This window comes from Mytilus galloprovincialis, chromosome 14 (genome assembly GCF_965363235.1).
Source record: "Mytilus galloprovincialis chromosome 14, xbMytGall1.hap1.1, whole genome shotgun sequence".
Lineage (NCBI taxonomy): Eukaryota > Metazoa > Mollusca > Bivalvia > Mytilida > Mytilidae > Mytilus > Mytilus galloprovincialis.
The window spans coordinates 64,996,856-65,015,990 of record NC_134851.1 but is presented as its reverse complement, the minus strand read 5'-3'; the positions used below and the strand labels follow the sequence as shown (position 1 = coordinate 65,015,990).

Sequence of the window (19,135 nt, the reverse complement as noted above, 5' to 3'; positions counted from 1 at the left end):
CTCTTTCGAAAACTATACTCGTTATATCATTTTCATTACTGTTTTAATCCTCCTCAATCATGATTTATTTTGTTCTTGGCTAAAGTTGATAGATAAACTGACTATAGCTGATATATCAAAAACTTATCTATATATTTTAGAAAAACAGCAATCGAACAAGAAGAAAACATGTAAAATATCCGGCATGTCGACAATAATTCATAAAACGTAGTGAAAGACGACAACACTTATAACAGGAGGTAATCTTTTCATATTTCTCTTTATTAAGTTCCTACAAAGTATGTACGGTCGTGTCCATTAGCTTGATGTTTGATTTTTTTCATATTCCATTTGATACGTAGAGTTCCGTGTTTGCTTTAAAATTGTTTCAATGAAGTTTATGTAGTAAACATAAGTAACAAGTTCTTATTAAAAACGAAAGTGTAGCATATAAATCTGCTGAATGATTAGTATAAATAGAAAATATGTAGTGAATTAAAAAAACCTGTAAGGTATATTCGAACCATGATTAATTTTCTATTTATTAATTATCTATAGGTTCAATCATACGGACCACTTGTTGACAATGGAAATCTGGCGTTAAAGTCAAATGAATATTCTTTATTAATAGAAAACGAGTCATGTATTTACAAATATTCGTGATGAAAGTTGGTGTTACTTTTAAGACAGGAACATTCAACATTTTCCGTTGAAGCCTGTGGATCACGAAATGGAGTTCCAAGCAATATTTTTGTATACATCGATTATTGTGTTATGTTTTGTTAGTCAAGGTAGGCAACGTACATGTGATACAATATTGAAAGGTTGTGAAAATGATTATAATCACATTAAAATAAAATGAAAAGCAAAAATGAAATAAGACAAAATCAAAACAAAATAGAAAAAAGAAAAAACTAAAATAAAATGAAATTGAGAATGGAAACAGAGAATATGTCAAAGTGACAACAACCTGACCATAGAACAGACAACAAAAGAAGGTCACCAATAGGTCTTCAATACAGCGAGAAACTCCTAAAACACATCAATACTAAATACAAAACACATATATGGAAAGAAAAACAAATAAAAAGCATCCCGAAAGAAACTTTTATCTGGCTTGCAAGTTATGACGTTTGATTATTTGGAAAATGTGTTGTGCTTTGTGTTCTATATTGCATATATGAGCTCTGCTGATATTTGTTTTTCTTTGAAATACATATTCTTTCCTACACTGTATATGATATCCCAAAAAGGTACAATCATTCACCCCTAGAATAGACCACTTGTTAAATTATTTACATTAAAAGTTCCAGTTTGACTGAAATGGAGATAAATGAAAAACTGTTTTTTTCTTCAAATAACTGGATTCTGTAACGATGTTTTGTTCTGGGTCTTATAAGAAACACATTCCGTCTTTCAGAATATAATGAACTCATATAGTTTCGATCTCTTCCTATGTTCAGCTGAGGTTTCCTAAAATATTGGTTTCTTACTATCAGAGATGTGTGTTGTTTGCATGAAATAAACACTTTTACGAATAAATGTTTTTTTTTTTCGCGTTGTCGTGTAATTTGTCTATCTTCATATGTGATTCAATTTGTACTTGAAGGGAACTTCACAAAATTCGAAATTGATAGTATGTTACTTTTGTATAAGTAATCAATCATTTAAAACTATAGACGTTTTATTCTATTGAATAGATGGCCATTTTGAGTTTTAATCCGACTACCGATACATACCAGACCGTTTATCATTTTTTTCAGCATCTCGGTTCCAAAATAATCACGACATATCTTATTACAACAAAGTGGCAATGGTTTTGTCAGTTTATTTTCGATCTATGCGTTTGCCTTTTCCGCTGGGTTTTGTTTGCCCCTGTTTTTTAACAAATGTAAACCAAGAATATACAATTTGTAAATCAAAGGAATTTAGAAATTTCTAAAGCCTCTTTTAATAATGGGTTTGAATAATCAAAAATCAGTCTAGCAAGTTATACAATATATTTGGTTGTAATAAAAGGATCAACTGGATGTCTACCTGATTCAATCTCACTCCTGCTTTGCCGTAAGGTACACACGTAAATAATCCCAAAAGAATATTTCAGAGTTGTATGTTGAAATGATTTCGATCAATTTATCAAAGAGATGTTTTAACCGAAATAGAAAAAGAGCCCAGCGAGGTCTTTGCTCTAAGAAAAAAAATAATACTTGTCTTGCTTTTTTGCCAAACTCTTCCAGACTATATTTCAGCTTACTGTCATAGGCAACCTAAACATAATTATACAGTTACATTCAGTATTATGTTATCTTGAAATTTTATAAAAGGAGGAACTTAACTTGTGTGTTATTAGACAAACTATTTACGGATAGAAATCAAGACAGATATGAACCAAAGAAAACAACTGTCCAACTTCTGGCATGGGACAAGGACACACCAAATATGACGAGCTTAAGAATATTGAAGCGCTCAACTCTCTTTTTACAGTAGTGTTTCAGCATGACATACGAATAAACCGTAAATACTAACCGAGATTGACTAAACTAAATTGAGATTTTGAAAGAAATTATTATTATTGCAAGTCATAGAATCATGTTATGGATGTATTACATGTTTGTGGTGTTATATATTCCAGGTCTTCCAAACATGATTATCCTAACGGGTTATAACTACATCAAAGTTATCAACCTGGATACTGGAGATGCATCATATCTACTGACTGATCTACAAAGTGACATTTATTCTATAGAATATGATTATAAAAATATGTATATTTATTTTCCAAGATTTGATAAAAACGACATATTAAGGTAAGCTTACTGTTCTAAAATAATATTTTATTGATGTATATGAGTTTATGAATATAATATGTATAACTTAAAGAAAGGAAACACTTTAACATCTACACTTTTTGTTCTATACGTAACTGTTAAAGCAAAAGACAATTCAAGTGACCGTACAACTTCATGAACGTGAAAAACTAATACAATATGTTCAGCTATAATTGCCCCGATTGCCCCGACATAAAAAACGAAAATGGCTCAAATGGGTCAAAACAACGTCTTTTTTTAGTATATGATCGCTTTTGAACAAAAAAAAAATAGAAAAGAAATGAACGAACGTAAACCATTGAATAACATGCTACTGGCTTAAAACATACATAAATGTTATCTAACATTGACCCTTTAATATTATTTTTCCAGCATAATAATAATAAATTGGTATACTGTGGATTTATTCATTTCTGGGTACTATTTTCAGTTAAAAGTTGAAAAAAAAACGTTATTTCGTTGCTATTTAATTACGTGGTTTAGTCAATGGGAATGGGAATGGTAATTGGGAATGTGTCAAAAAGACAACAATCCGACCAACGAGCAGACGACATCCGAAGGCCACTATCGGGTCTTCAGTGCATTGCAAAAATCTCGTTTTGCAAACAAGCTGAAGGAAAAATTTCAATAATTGTAACTTTTTATGTTATCGTTATAGAATACTTCAAAACTTACTGTTTAGAATAGATACATTATAAAGAACTATAGATTTATTCATGTTCGTTGGATGCTAATTTTCATTGATTTCGTGGGAACAGGTAAACCACAGATTAAAATGTTCAACGATTTGTAAATTTCATATATGCTTTTTATGCAGAGATTGGCACAACCACGATATCAAATAACCACGAAGATGCAATATTTGGTACGTCAATCCAAGAAAATTGATACCCACGAAAATAAATGAATTCACAGTATTTTATCTTCAGATTTAGGTATCCATCAGAAAAGGTGTACAATTTGGAAACTGTTACAGCTGCAGATAAACCTACAGGATTGGCAATTGATCCAGTTAATAACCATTTATATTGGACCGAACAATTCAAAGGAAATCTGTACAGAAGCAATTTAGACGGGTCTGATAAAACTTTGATACTACAAGATGACATAATATTCGCTCTTACAATAGATTTCAAAGAAAGGTTTGTATCTGACTAGATACACAGGGTAAATAATAACAAGACCATATATATATAAAAAAAAGATGTGATATAATTTCCTATGAGACAGCTCTCCGCAACAGACCAAAATGACACACACATTAACATGTTTTAATCATATATTTAGGAAATATATCATATCAATCAGTGACATGAGTGTCATATATTGGTTATAACATTAATTCATAAAAATCCCAATTTGTCATGAAATTCATTTGTTGTTGTTGTTTATTTTTTGTGTTGTTTTTTTCTTTTTGTTGTCTTTGGTCTACGTTTTCTATGTATGTTGTGTATGGATCTGTTTTTTTACTCAGATTTATTTTCAACAAATCGATTTGTGAATACTGAAAAGTGATATACTACTGTTGCCTTTACTGATACTAGTATTAGATTACAGAAATTGGTTTGTTATCAATAACGCCATTAGTTTGTTATCAGTTAAATTGTTTTATCTTTTATGCCTTTCAAAGTAGACTATTCGATGTGGTTTGACTCCTTTACGGTTGCTTACGTCTAATTTATTTGATCTTGAATGGATATTTGTCTAATTTTCGAGCACACTGCTTCTCTCAAATTCTATATATGTTGTATGCATTAATGTATATCCTATGTTAGTTCTTGTGGATAAAAACATTTTTATATTACAAACAGATGGCTGTACTACAGTACCTTAGGAACCAATAAAACAATAAGTCGATCAAGGTTCTGAAAAACATACATTTATAGATGTTAAGTTAGAAAAAGTCACTGGAATTAGCATAGGTTAGTACATTGTTGTATGCATAAGTGGTCTTTATAAAAAAATATATGACTGGAGTCTGTAAGCTGTCGTTATGTATGTGTGTTATTATATAAAGAGCAAATTTATATCTATCAAAAATTTGACGTATATAAATTACAAGTATATGTGTATATACACTAAATATTTTGTACATAAACTAAATATTTTGTATATAAACTAAATATTTTGTATTTAAACTAACAGTGTCTTATATTAAGCATCATCCCCTGATTCCTTGCACAAAAAAAAGACGTTTTCACAACGTTAACCAGTATAAAACTGGTGTATTTAATGACATTTTACCATGCTTTAATGAATGATAATGCACAGCATCTATCTTTGTATCAGATTATAATAGTGGTCAGCTTTACTGGATGGAAAATGTGGAAGGCGTATTAAAATCCACGGATTCGAATGGTACTTATATGATGAAGGTTTCTAGCACTCTAACACCTGGAGCAAGCATGGGCATTTCTGCATATGATGGTGACATATACTGTTCAAATAATATGCAGCTGCTTCAAGTTAAAATTTCCGGAGGATTGCGAAGACCTTTTGTTATATACTCAGAAACAGATACGATACATGGTGTTCTTTACGTTAACGAAAAAGGTAATTCGTAACAAAACACGTTTGAATATTCATTACTGTTTTCAAATTAATTATCATAGATAAAAGTCACATACTAAATTTATTTTCCTGATCCTGTTATGAAGGGAACTCAACATAGATGCAGTTATTAGAATTGTGTATGCCAGACACAAGCTTTGTCTAGAAAATACTAGTGGCTCTGCACTTTTACATCACGTCATTGTGTTATTGTGCAACTGTAAATTTTGTATTCTTGTCTTTCGTGTTTGCTAATGTGCTTTGTCTATATGTTTTATTGTGCTCATTTGTAACATATGTTTTTGTATTTATATTCATTAAGATTATTATATAATGTTGACTGCTGTACCCCTATTAGTTACATTTTTACTAATTGTGTATGTTTGCTTTGTTCACGAATTGCTGTCAATATAATGAAATTGGTCCGATTGTCATTCAGGTAAGAGTTTCATCTAGCTTGCTTTAAAACAAGGTTTAATTCATCATTTTCTACAAAAGAAAATGTCTTTCCAAGTCAGGTATATGATAGTTGTCACCCATTCGTCTGATGTGTTTGAGTGTTTGATTTTCTCATTTAATTTGGGACTTTCCGTTTTGAATTTTTCTTTGAATTTATTATCTTTGTGATTTTACTTTTTTAGATTTGAATTAAAGTTTATAAAAGTTAAAACATACTAAATTACAGCTAAGTCTCTCCCCTCTCTTTATTGTTTCATAGAATGTGATTATTCTACTACAATGGTCATGCAAGTATCCAAATCTATTACAAAATGAGACGATTTCAATTCAGAAATTATAAATGTTCTTCTTCTTAGCAGCAATAACGCAAGAATGAGTAGAAATTCCTCTTCTAGTTCTTATACAACCATTGAGGTACCCTACTAGTCTTTGTTGGATTCATATCTTGAAAAAAAAATTTCAAGTTTTATCTTTATTTCAAATAATGTTATACTAGGCATGTGTAAACTTTTATCCTATCCTGTACTATAAACCAAAATTTTACACAACATTTTATTGAAATATAAAAAAAGATAACATCACTATAAGTAACCAATCAAATGTTTACCTCTTTATTACCTATATATAATTTAAAAAAAAACACCAAATAAAAAATATATTGTGCTTTGAAACAGTCAAGCCATCCGTTAATGAAACATATGTTTTTACTGCAATTAAACTATCAAGTTCAAGGGAACTTTTTATCCATTTTTGTTCGTATGCAACTAGATATAATGTGTTATGCAGTGGTGGTAATATATATTATAATATGATTTCAAAGAGCGTATGGAAACCGCCATCGGTGTGTGAGCAGCAAATTTTCTCAAAAAACTAATCGGATAATACCAAAATCTGTTAGGTAAGTATTTGTGATTGCATTCCTTTTGGTCGGTTGACTCTCGGAGTGACTTGATATGCATGAAACAGCTATCGAACGTTTGCCCATAGTCGTTCCTGGTGTGCATCCACATGTGAATACATACGCATAAGGTGTTTTACAGTGTTGTTTTTATTAGTTCCCCTTGTATATATAATTTTCTATATCGATTGAACAGAATTCATTGTTAATAGTAACTGTCACATGGTCTTATATAGCAGTGTGTTGACAGATTTAAATTTTAAATGGTATATTCTTTAACATTCAAATAGAGGACATGTTATATTGCAGGCCAATATCCTGTTGTACATACTAATTTGAATCATTATGTTGTGGATTATGGAAGTTCTTTGACTACTGACTGTTCATTTCAAACATCTGAATGGAATCCCGTTCGTGAAATATATTGGCAGTTCAATAATAGTGGAGTGATAACAGAGATTGTAAAAGAAACCAAGGGAATATCAGGAAGTTCAATAGAAACACCATCTCTCACAATTTTAAATGCTACAACATCCGAATCGGGAACATATATCTGTTACGTGAGAAATGATATTGGAACAGGACAAAGTACACCAGTATATGTTACAATAACTGGAGGTTTGTGAATCTGACATTTTTTTTTTCCATTTTCCTTATTTTTTTATTATTTTTTTTATGCATATAATCCCGATTTAGTAGCGTACACGTGAAAAGGGGTTAATCATCAATGCTGTTATTACATAGTCTTAATAAATTGAAAACATAACACATACACAATTGATTCTAAACTATTGTAGGCAGGGAATATATCTGTATCAATATTACAATTATGCGAAACTGTCCAACAATCTAATAGCTATCAGGCAACACGCAACTACAGTTTACTTCATTACTTCAACAACGATAAAAACCTCACCGTATGATATTTCAATAAATACTATAGAAATGAGGAGATGTGATTTGATTGTCAAATGAGGCAACTCTCTACGAGATACCAATTTTCGTAGCATGCGAAAACAATAGGTCAGATTAAGATATTCCACAATGAGCAGAACCTATACCAAACAGCAAGGTAGCCAATATTATTCACATACTCTCATTATTTTACATTCAACAGACGCACCATGTAAAGTCCCCTGATGTATCATGTAGCCAGATTCGACTGTCCTAATTCCGATTCGACACATTTGACTGATTGTTGTTTCCACAGGTGGTTGAAACATGAATATAAGGACACCCTAATCTTGTCTGACTAATCTCTATTTTTTTACTATTCTCTCATTGTTTGTGTGTTTCCTTCATTGGCATCTTCTTCTGCAAGATACTATCCTCGGTCAACTAATTCCCCTTGATACGCATACAAAAGATCGATCTATCAAACATATAATGATATTGATTTGAACAGATTAAGACATCTTTCTTAATTTTTTTTATTACACCAAGTCTACATATCCATCTTCGTAAACATTAGGCAATATTCTGTCATATTATTCAAAGTGTTGCTTTTCTGTCTGTTGGATTTTAGATGAGTTGACTATATTTGTGTTTTGTTTGTACATTATACGATATGTGTATGAAACCGATTCGGACACACCCCATTTTTAAAGTGTTATCTTTGTTTAGAACTGTACATGTATGCTCACATATATATTTATTAACACTTAATATTCTAAATGCAGATGTGCCGATGGTGTTCGTTGGAGTTAGAAATTATTCCATAGGGTACGGTGAAGAGATTACATTACTCTGTAACATATCATCGGACCCTCCTGCTAATAATGTGTATTGGGAGAAAGTAGTCCATGGGACTTAACACATCCTGAATGATTGGACAGTTGGTATTCAAGGCGTTTCTGTAGACACACCATCGCTAACTATAATGGAAAGTACTACTACAGATATAGGAACGTACAGATGTGTAGCAATAAACGATATTGGAACAGGATTTAGCGAATTCATAAAGTTGGACGTAATTGGAGGTAGTTCATTATCAAATATTGCCTCTTATCATTTGTTTATATTCTGACCCGAATGATTTAACACAGAATAAATTGATTAAATGTTTCCACAATAACGACTGTTATGCATTGTACAGTTGTAAAAAAAAATGAGTCTTAACTTTCCGTTTGTAATTAACTGGCGTGTAAGTAGTTTATATACGATAATATTCCACATACACTTTATTTGTATATTATAGAGCTGCCAACTGTCACGATCGCGGATGATTTGCCAGAAATAAAGTATGGAGAAAAGGTGCGGTTATTTTGTGCAATATCCGGCAATCCACCTCCAACCAAAGTTTACTGGGAAAAAATATATAATGGCATTTCCAAGGTGATAAGTAATGGAACCTCTGGTACAGACGGTATTACGGTTGACAATCCGTCAATGACTTTGTTACATGCAACGGATTCGGATTCAGGACTTTATAAATGTTTTGCTGTCAATGCATTTGGAATTGGGTACAGTTCATCAACTAAACTTACTGTCATTGGAGGTACCTTTAAAGAGAAATGTAGTGCAATCAGCATTTTAAAACACTTTTCCTTTAATTTTCGAAGGAAAATACAAAGAGGTCAAACAAACTACTTATTGCCTGAAAAATATGCTCCAAATCTGAAAAGTACACAAGACCAAGTGTCAATCAATTTGACGATATTTAATGGATGCTCATAAGCATCAAGCTAAATTTAACATGGTAAATTGAGAAATAAACAATGTGTTGCTGTATAAAAAGTACCTTACATTTGAACGAGTAATACTCCGATGATGGCCAAATGTTTGTGTCATTAAGATCATGACTGATGTCTTTTTTTCCCAAAACATATAAATGTACAAATAAAGGTGAAAAATTAAAAATGTCAGTTTGAGCATGGTTTTCCCAATATACATTTCTATGCTAGATAAGATACATCATATTCATTTATCATGTTTACTATTAAAACAAAGGTTTTTTTTTAAATATTAAGGTATAGAGCTACTTGTAATTGTATATGTCATGGTATCGCTGCGATAGCCCCGCTAGGTTAACATGGTTTTGTTATTCTTATTTTGTTGGCGTGTGTTGATCACTGGGACATCAGTCTGCAACATTGTGGGGAAATTAAAAAGAAAAACAGACTCAGTTTCATCATATTTCTCAATTGCAATCTCGCTGATTTTAATTTGTGTTATTACATAACATTTAAAAATTACTTGTACACCACAGCGAACTTTTTTTGTAATATTTATTGACTAATTTATTATTTTGTATACTTACATTATGTTGCTCTTAATGCACACAATGAATGCCTGAGAGTATTAATAAACTTGTCTTGTCTTGTAGGTCTCCCAGAGGTGGTTGTACCATCTATAACGCACCTTACTGCCACTGGTTATACAATAGCTCTACCATGTGTCATTTCTAATTCGTTCCCTGTAGTAACAAAGGTGTACTGGCAAATATATACACATGGCTCTACAACAATAATTTCATCGCGTTCGATAGGAATTAAAGGAGTCACAGTTGAAAATCCATCGTTAATAATTGAGAAAGCAAAAGAAAAGCTGTCTGGATAATACACATGTTTTGCTGTTAATTCTGTTGGTACTGGTAGTAGCCTTCCAATACAGTTAACAGGTAATATAAAATAAGGAGATTGTTTATGACTCTGAATGAAACAGCTGTTTAAAGACGTCACGGTGGAGAAGATCTTAGTACTTAAGGGTTAACGCATGACCTTATCCAATCGACAAAACGAGAAAATCCATAACTGTTAGTCTGCTATAAAGGTACAGATATGATGAAATGTTAAAGAATGTGTATGTGACAGTACATAGGTGAATGTAGGAATTAAACGTAAATATTAAACAATTCAGTAAATATGTAGGACTCTAAAGTGCGATGGTACTCAGTGCGATGGTCACGCTAAAGTGCGATGGTCTACGCTAAAGTACGATGGTGTTTAACGCTAAAGTGCGATGGTTGTGTGTTCGTTAAAGTACGATGGTGTATTACGCTAAAGTGCGATGGACCAACAACGTTTAGAAAACCAACCACATAATTTCTACTAAAAAGTTAAGTTAAGTGTAAGAAAAATGTATATTTCCTGTAAATGATTTCGGACGTAACAATTATTTGGATAATTGGTGAAGCTTGTCATTCACACAGTCCATCACTAATGTGAACAGTTGTTATTGAAAATTATCAATACAAATGTACAAACAAAATCGATCATTGTCGGCATACGTAAAATTTATTTGTCTCTGAGCTTTCTCCATTTTGGAATCGAATACAAATACTTGTTATAGTAGGCCTTACTTGTTATATATTCTACAATGTACAAATAAAGGTTTAGCCGACAATTTACAATTTACCCATGAAAACATGAACCTTTATTTTACCGGCGTTACTTCTCAATAAAATTGGCAATATTTTAACGTACACCGCAAAGTAAGCTGCAACATCTATAATGATTCATATGTATCGGTTCACTTCAAACAGAAGCAGAATACATACGTATTTTGTATCTATAGTAAAATGGTCGACTGCAGGGCACACGTACTTCTTCCAGCACCCGCAAAAACCTGAAAAAAAGAACAGACAAAGTCCGATTTGGTTTAAAATAATTAAGTCATAAACATTAGGTTTACAAGATGTTGATCAAATATTCTTAAAATTTATCTAACGGCATGCACATTTTTGGTTTGTTAATTTTATCCCTCGCTTACTCTCAGAATAAAATTCGAATATCACAGCCCAGACCATGTGTAAATGTCCAACAATCTATGGCTTCCATGAATTACTTCGATTCTAATAGGACAAAAACGGTCATTAAAATACTGAAGCGAGATTTGGTTTAGTGTGTGTGTGGCTGATATTTTTTACTCCCTGTTAGATAAAGCTCAAGTAATTAGAAAATAGAGCAATTACAGGTAATAACTGGGCAGTTTCCGGAATTACTTGTTTTAACTAAGTGCATCATGTAATTCCTACTTTTTTTGGTTATTATGTATAATTCCTAATTTCACATATAAAAAAGCACTAAAACATTCCAAATTGATAACATAATACGACAGAAAATAATATCAGACAGAAAGCATCTATCTATAACTACTGAACTTGTAACATTCACATATAGAATGTAGCGATAAAGTGCTTAATTGCCCAATAAACTTAGCATTAGATCGGTGTGAAACACATACAAATTTAAAAACAAAACATCAATCATTCCAAAATACCAATCTTCCTCGCGGTTACTTCAATATAGTGCAAAGACAATAGCAACTTATAAATAAAGCAATTTCTTCCGAACTAATTATGTTTTTACGATTTTCTTTGTGAAAAGGGTTCATTTAGTTACAACAATTATTGACAGTACTTATTCAATTTATAACATTACTCCATAGTTCCTTGGGCCAATTATACTCTATCAATTTATGAATAAGCTATTGAATACACAAATAATGTTTTTTTTTAAACAATTCTGAAACTTTACTTTTGTTCTTGTTCAAGACTTCATGAATTACAATTTTTAAAAGCATATACACATGATATTTGATTAAACAAATGCAATGTACTACATTAAATAATTCAATGTGTTATTTTGTAGTCCAGGCTGGAGTTACACAACAAGCGCCAAGTAACGAAAATGCAGGAAAAGTGGATCATAGTTAGTATCTTTTTTTTTATATAAGATATATTTGTGTAGTTTAGTTGCAGATAAAGTTATATTTAAATCTATCTAAATTTGTGGTCATTGCTAAACATGGACCAGATTGCTGACAGAACAATCTTAAATTACAATCTATAAGAAGGTTAGTTCGTTGGTATTACAAATTATTTCAAAGGCTACATCAATCGGATGCATACAAAGTTATAACCTTGGTCCTTTTTATTTTTGATAATATCTAGAACACATCCGCGAAAGTGCGAGCATTGAGAGCTTGCTTGAAAGTATGTAAACTATAGTAGGAATAATTTTTGAAAAAGATTTTATGTCTGCCCAGAAAACATATCAAAAGTCATACTACATGTAGATACTTGGAAACTAGACAATTTTTAAGCCCTCTCTCGTTTTTTTTCAAAAGTCCGTTGTGTGTTTTGTTATCTTTTACGTTCCATTATTTTCGCGTTACTGTATACTATGAACATACTAATGTTTTAAATAAAGTCTATTTTCTATTAACTATCAAATCCAAGTTTCTGCTCCACGCCGATCACTGCTATATTATATAGAGAATATCTATATATTATAGTAGTATCAGATAAACGCGAAAATAATTGTCCTGTCGCAGAGTAATATAAATATTATGTGGATGTTTACAATCCAAAGTCTTGTCTATGACTTAAAAGTCGGACTGATGAACGGAAACAATATCCGGGCGCCTTTATTTCGTTTAACTCCCAAAATAACCCCAACTGAATAATTTTTAGAATGGATGACAAATTCGACTATTCATGGTACCTATAGAACACAGAGGCATGTTGAATCATCTAAGTGGAAGGTAGAGAAGCGACACACAAAATGAGGTCTTCTTGTTTAAGAATATAGAAAAAAAATAGAAGACGCAGTATAATTGTCAATGAGACAACTCTACACAAGAGACCAAATGACACAGAAATTAACAACTGTAGGTCACCGTACGACCTACGACAATGGGCAAAGCCCATACCGCATAGTCAGATATAAAAGGCCTCGAAATGAAAAGGTAGGACAATTCATACGAGAACACTTATGGCCTAATTCATGTACAAAAAATGAACGATAAACAAATAGGTCACAAATAAACAAAACGCTGAATTACAGGCTCCTGATTTGGACATGCACATACATACATGATGTGGTGTGGTTTAACATATGAGCGGGACCCCCTGACCTTGAACAGTGATGTAAAAGTACAACATAAAATCAAACTATAAAAATCAGTTGAAAAAACTCAGATTGATACAAATACAATAAGTATACATACCTGCACTATCTATCATGTATTTAACAGAACAAATAGTTATCAAAGGTACCAGGATTATAATTTATTACGCCAGATGCGCGTTTCGTCTTCATAAGTCTCATACAAAGATAACAAAAAAACTGGCCATTTTTTTTTTGTGTACGACTAGTTAGGTAATCCCGATGAGTAAGACGAGGAAAATGACCTGACCACAAGTAAAGAAAAACTATATCGCTGGTTGTTATCGTCTCGTTTATTTGTGTTTTTGTATCTTACTTGTACGACGTTTTCAATTAGAAATATGGCATTTTGCATTAAGGGCGATTGCATAATTAAAACGATTGAACACATGACATTTGCATACCAATGCATGTACCATGATCTGTGTTTATATTTAATCTTTAATGAATTAGTATTTTGCGTTAACACATAGTCTAGCTCTTCTCAATTCTATCAGATGTGTTCAAATGAAATATATATTATGACTTATCCATTTGATGCATATTAGTAAAAACGGAGTAGATTGAAAAGTTGGTAAAGTGAAATTGAAAAAGAAGACCTCTAATCAATATTGTTATATTGAAAATCTAATTGTATTATAATAAGTTAATGACCTCGTTCGTATCCACTTATTAAAAAAAAGAGACAAAAGGGTGGGGGCTTAGGCCCCTGAAATTTGTACAATCAAACTAAATCAAAAAAGGAAATTTGTTATTTCTCCTTCATTTCCCTTTTTTGATAAAAAAAAAAAAGTATATGACATTTAAAAAGCAACTTCATATGAAATAAGATAAGAAAGAGACAAGCATAACGCAACATTTATACAAATTATTGACAAAATCAAAAAAGTTAAGAACCCTTCCTGAGTTGTATCAGCAATTCATTAAAACTTGGATTAATGTAAAGGGTGGACAGACAATTATCCCATTAACTTTCCTTGATATAATGGGACAATCAGAACATACAAACAAAAGAAAAATACTTATTGTTGAATAAATCGATTGAATATAATATTCGGTATGTAAATGACATACTTGATGAAAGAGGTATATCAGAAAATAAAATATTCCTTAAACTAAAAGATATCCGCGATCCGCTATTTTTTTTTAAAGAAAGCTATTCAAAACAACAATATATGCTAAAACTACTCATTTACAATTATCCTTAAATAAGTAATACAAATATACATTCAATGTTATTTTACACTCATAAACAAGAAAAACCTTAGCGAGATATATTACAAATATAAAATAGTATTTTTCTTGTACAATCATTAATGAAAGTTTAATAGTGAAATAATCATTTGCTTTCAGCAGACAGTATCGTTCATTTTTTTCAAAATCAGTTAAGAAAATTTGATGATGAATTATTCACTTGCGTTTAAATAATTCGACCTTATGTGAACTTCAATGTAACCCCTTAGCTAGAGATGGATAACGCATGCAATGTGCGTGTAAAAATATTTAAAAGAAAAGAATGTCAACATTGAGAGGGAAACACACTTTAAGGTAAATCATTTGATTCACTGATTTGATCCTCAAAAAAAAATATTCTCGTACAGGTTAAAACGAAAATAAACATATATTTGACATCTATAATATGAAATTAAACAGACCTAGAATAATCCAAATGCATAAGTTAGCTTAATTTATCTATATTTAAATCTTAATTTACATCGCTGTCGGCATTCCTACGGGAACAAACTTTGCGCCTCTTCTTGTCGACTTCTTCTTATTTTCTTATGAATCGGAGTTCCTCCAGACACTTTTCAAAAACAAGAGGATCAAAGAAGCCAGATTATTTAATTTCACTTTCAGATATATTGATGATGTTCTTTCAATAAACAATCCGAACTTTTGTGGTTGGGTCCCATTAATATATCCCTCAGAACTAGATATTAAAGAAACAACAGACACGGCTTCCTCCGCCTCATTTTTAGACTTATATCTCGAATTTGACTTACACAGTCATCTCAGTACCAAAATTTATGACAAACGAGACGTTTTAATTTTGAAATTATAAATTTCCCCCACCTTATCATCTTAACAACGTGTTTTATAGTTCTTTCATTTGTCTTTGTTCTATTATTAATATTACTTTTACTGTTGAATTGTTTTATGTGATATCTGTTCGACGTGGCTCGGTACTTATACATCTCGTCAATGTGTGTGTATTGTCTTTCATTTTTTGGTTGTGTGTTTTGAATATGCGACTTTTTGTATTTCTTTGGTACTTATAACGTGACTCTGAACTTTAAAAGATCCCATCACTATGAAATTGTTCTATTTTATGTCATTGATATATTTCTATTGTGAATTACAAAATACGTTGAACCATGAACGTCAAAATCATTCAATCGCATAGTGGAATTAACTATTTGTGGATTCTTATAAATTCTATATATAACATTTGGACTATTTTCAATCTCGGTCTATTTCTGAAATTTATTCTTGCATACTTTTAATTTTTAACCCTATATGCTAACATTGCCTATGTAAATTTTAAAACTGTTTGTATGCATATTGAACGACAAATCTATGTGACGTATAAAATTTTCTGACATCAGACACACAAATCAATAAATGTGTTTGTAGATGTTTTTATGTTCTGTTAAATTGTTCCTTTTAAAATTGTTATACGATGATGACTGATGTACCCATATTTTGACTATATTATGTATTGTGTCTGTTTACTTAACGCTTTACTGTAAATATGACGGAATTTGATGAGACTGTCATCAAAGTGAGAGGTTTAGCGCTATAAAACCAGGTTTCATCCACCATTTTCTACATTTGAAAATGCCTGTACCAAGTCAGGAATATGACAGTTCTTGTCCATTCGTTTTTGATGCGTTTTGTTATTTGATTTTGCCATGTAATTATGGACTTTCCGAATTGGTTTTCCTCTAAGTTCAGTATTTTTGTGATTTTTTTTATATGATCATGGGAAGACTTAATTAATTAGATGGCGTCTAAAGTAAAATACACACGAAAGAAGCTACATGTTATCGAGCCCATGCCCTGTAAATTGTTTATTTTAGACTTTAAATAGTCGGATAAATGTTTTACATTATTATAAATCAAATATGAGAATGTGTGTCTAAGCGGTAAACCTGAATTTGACAGCTAGTGGTACTTTAAGAGGTGAATAATTCTCAAAGAAAATTTGAATATAAATTCCCTCTTAATTTTGTTTTAAAATACCTAGATAACAACACATTGAAAGTGTTTAAACACAATATTCCTCCTCACCATCATTCCTTCCAAAGAATTATTAGTTCAATGGAAAGAGTATAAAATGGCTTATGTAATTGCATGCCCTTATAATACTGAATACTGGCGAGAAAAATATGACACACCACTTTCTTTTATAAAAAAAGACACATTCTAAGGCTATAAAATATATCAGATAAAAACCTTTTGATACAAACACCCTTATAACAGTTATTTTTTTTTATCCATATATAAGGCACATTTCATTTTAAACATAACAGAAACAAAGATAACAAATCTATAAAATTTTCAAAATAAATATATACATTATCAAATCAAGTACGATAAGAAATATTGAAACCGGAATAATGTTATCAAAGACATTTATAATTATGGTATTGTAACTTGTAAGTGTGAATGTAGTTAATGCGTATGTTTGCGTATGTCTATGCTTAATGAAGATTATATAAAATTCAATGATAATTATTTGATATTATATCGTTTTAATTTTTTTGATCCACTTATTTTGAATATTAAATTTTATAAAGTTTTAATTCCGGGCTCATCACAGCAATGCAATATATTAGTATCGTCCGAAGTATTGACCACGTGACACAATCTTTTTTTCATTTTTAATCCCTATACCTAAAATGAGTTGATGGTTTTTTTACGTTGAGACTGATTTAGTGTAATAAAAATTCGACTCAAGCAAATGTCTTGAAGGGGAAACCTTCCGTATACTTCAAATTAGACGATAAAAAGATTGTCTGCAAGGCAACACTTAAGAGGTTTTTACGTGGAAACTTGTCAGGGTTGCAGTTGTTCTTGCAGACAGTAACTTCGTAGACAACTAGCTTAAAATCAATGTTTCAGAAATACTATAAATATAATGTTATGAAGCGTATTTATGAACTATGCACTCACTAAATGCAAAGTGACTTTAACTAAAAATTTAATTATTATTTTACTGTAATTAAGATAAAAAAAAACAATCAGTTCAAAGACATCATTTTGCAGTTATAGGTATACATTTCTTTTTTATATTTTCTAAGCTAACACAATTGTAATAGGAATAATTAGTGGTATTGGTGCAGTAGCTGCATTTGGAACGTTTGTCTTCGTAATTTGGAAATACAGACGAAGATCAGGTATGTAAAAAATCATTCATATTACGAGAAATCGGAAATTATTAAACATGGTATATAGCATCAGTGTAACAGGGGTGTGTGAAAATATTTTGTTTACAATCGAAAACAAATAAGATCACGGAATCATGGGTATTAAGTCGTAAAAAGAATATTAAATACAGTGTACAGTATTCAACGATTTTGTGTATGCGTATTTCAAAATTAAGCCAAAATAAAATATCGTCAGGGAATTGTTTTTTCTGATTAGGTTTTATTCTAAAAATGATACAAGACAAATAGATTGTGACTCTTTAGAAGACTGAAAATGTCTGAAGAAGTTTTCAATAACAAAGCTTTTAAAAGCATTGATGGGTATGACATATGATTTCAGCATATTGGAAAATGAAAAATAAATATTGTTTAAATAATGCAAAATGAATTTAAACAACGATATATTTTTCTCTTTTTTTGTTAATGAATTCATCGCAAGTTAGTTAAAGGGGTTTATGCTACAGCCTTTTCAATATTATATTTATGTTCGATAAAAACACATGTATGTTGAACAACAAAGAAAAGTAGCTTTTTTGTTTATATTATTTTACTTTAAACGTCTGTAATGTTTGATAGGTAAAAACAAGATGGTGACAGCAAACAACATTATACCTGAACAAAACGAAAGGTATGTACATTATAAGTGGGATAAATAAAAACACGACTTATATATGAACCCGCAAAATTTACCTTTAAAAAAATAAACTGTACACGCATAATAAGGAATAGTGGTATGATTGACGGCTATCTAACAAATTCACTTTTCAAATGACGCGGATGTGTGCAACTATATGTCACGTTCCACAATGAGTAGAAACTTACCGTGAAGACACAGCCTTGTCTGACTATGCATTTGTCGTGTTTAACTAAACTTTCCGCCAAGAAACTGTCGATGAACAATATATTAATGTAACAAATGTTAGGAACTTTAGAGTAGCTTTAGTGGACAGACTTGTTTAACTTCTACAAAACAATAAACAAACAAATGACACAAACGATCAATCTAAAACTATTAACGGCTTTCGGCATCTTTGCATCAGAGATTAACACATTTATTCTAAAACCGGTTGTTGTCATGATGGAGGTTATGTTCTACTCATA

The 19,135-nt window shown here is 31.1% G+C and overlaps 2 protein-coding genes across 2 annotated transcripts; both read left to right on the top strand.

Annotated features, from left to right (window-relative positions):
* Window positions 1-647: 647 nt before the first annotated feature.
* Window positions 648-4,676, top strand: LOC143058149 (vitellogenin receptor-like). The gene is made up of 4 exons (XM_076231611.1): window positions 648-770; window positions 2,612-2,786; window positions 3,737-3,949; window positions 4,619-4,676. Exons 1-4 carry the CDS (start codon window positions 710-712, stop codon window positions 4,674-4,676), a joined length of 507 nt encoding a protein of 168 aa, XP_076087726.1. The 5' UTR covers window positions 648-709.
* Window positions 4,675-18,007, top strand: LOC143058432 (uncharacterized). The gene is made up of 8 exons (XM_076231918.1): window positions 4,675-4,729; window positions 5,097-5,360; window positions 7,024-7,332; window positions 8,394-8,693; window positions 8,912-9,211; window positions 10,040-10,333; window positions 12,306-12,365; window positions 17,909-18,007. Exons 2-4 carry the CDS (start codon window positions 5,123-5,125, stop codon window positions 8,525-8,527), a joined length of 681 nt encoding a protein of 226 aa, XP_076088033.1. The 5' UTR covers window positions 4,675-4,729; window positions 5,097-5,122; the 3' UTR covers window positions 8,528-8,693; window positions 8,912-9,211; window positions 10,040-10,333; window positions 12,306-12,365; window positions 17,909-18,007.
* Window positions 18,008-19,135: the final 1,128 nt, after the last annotated feature.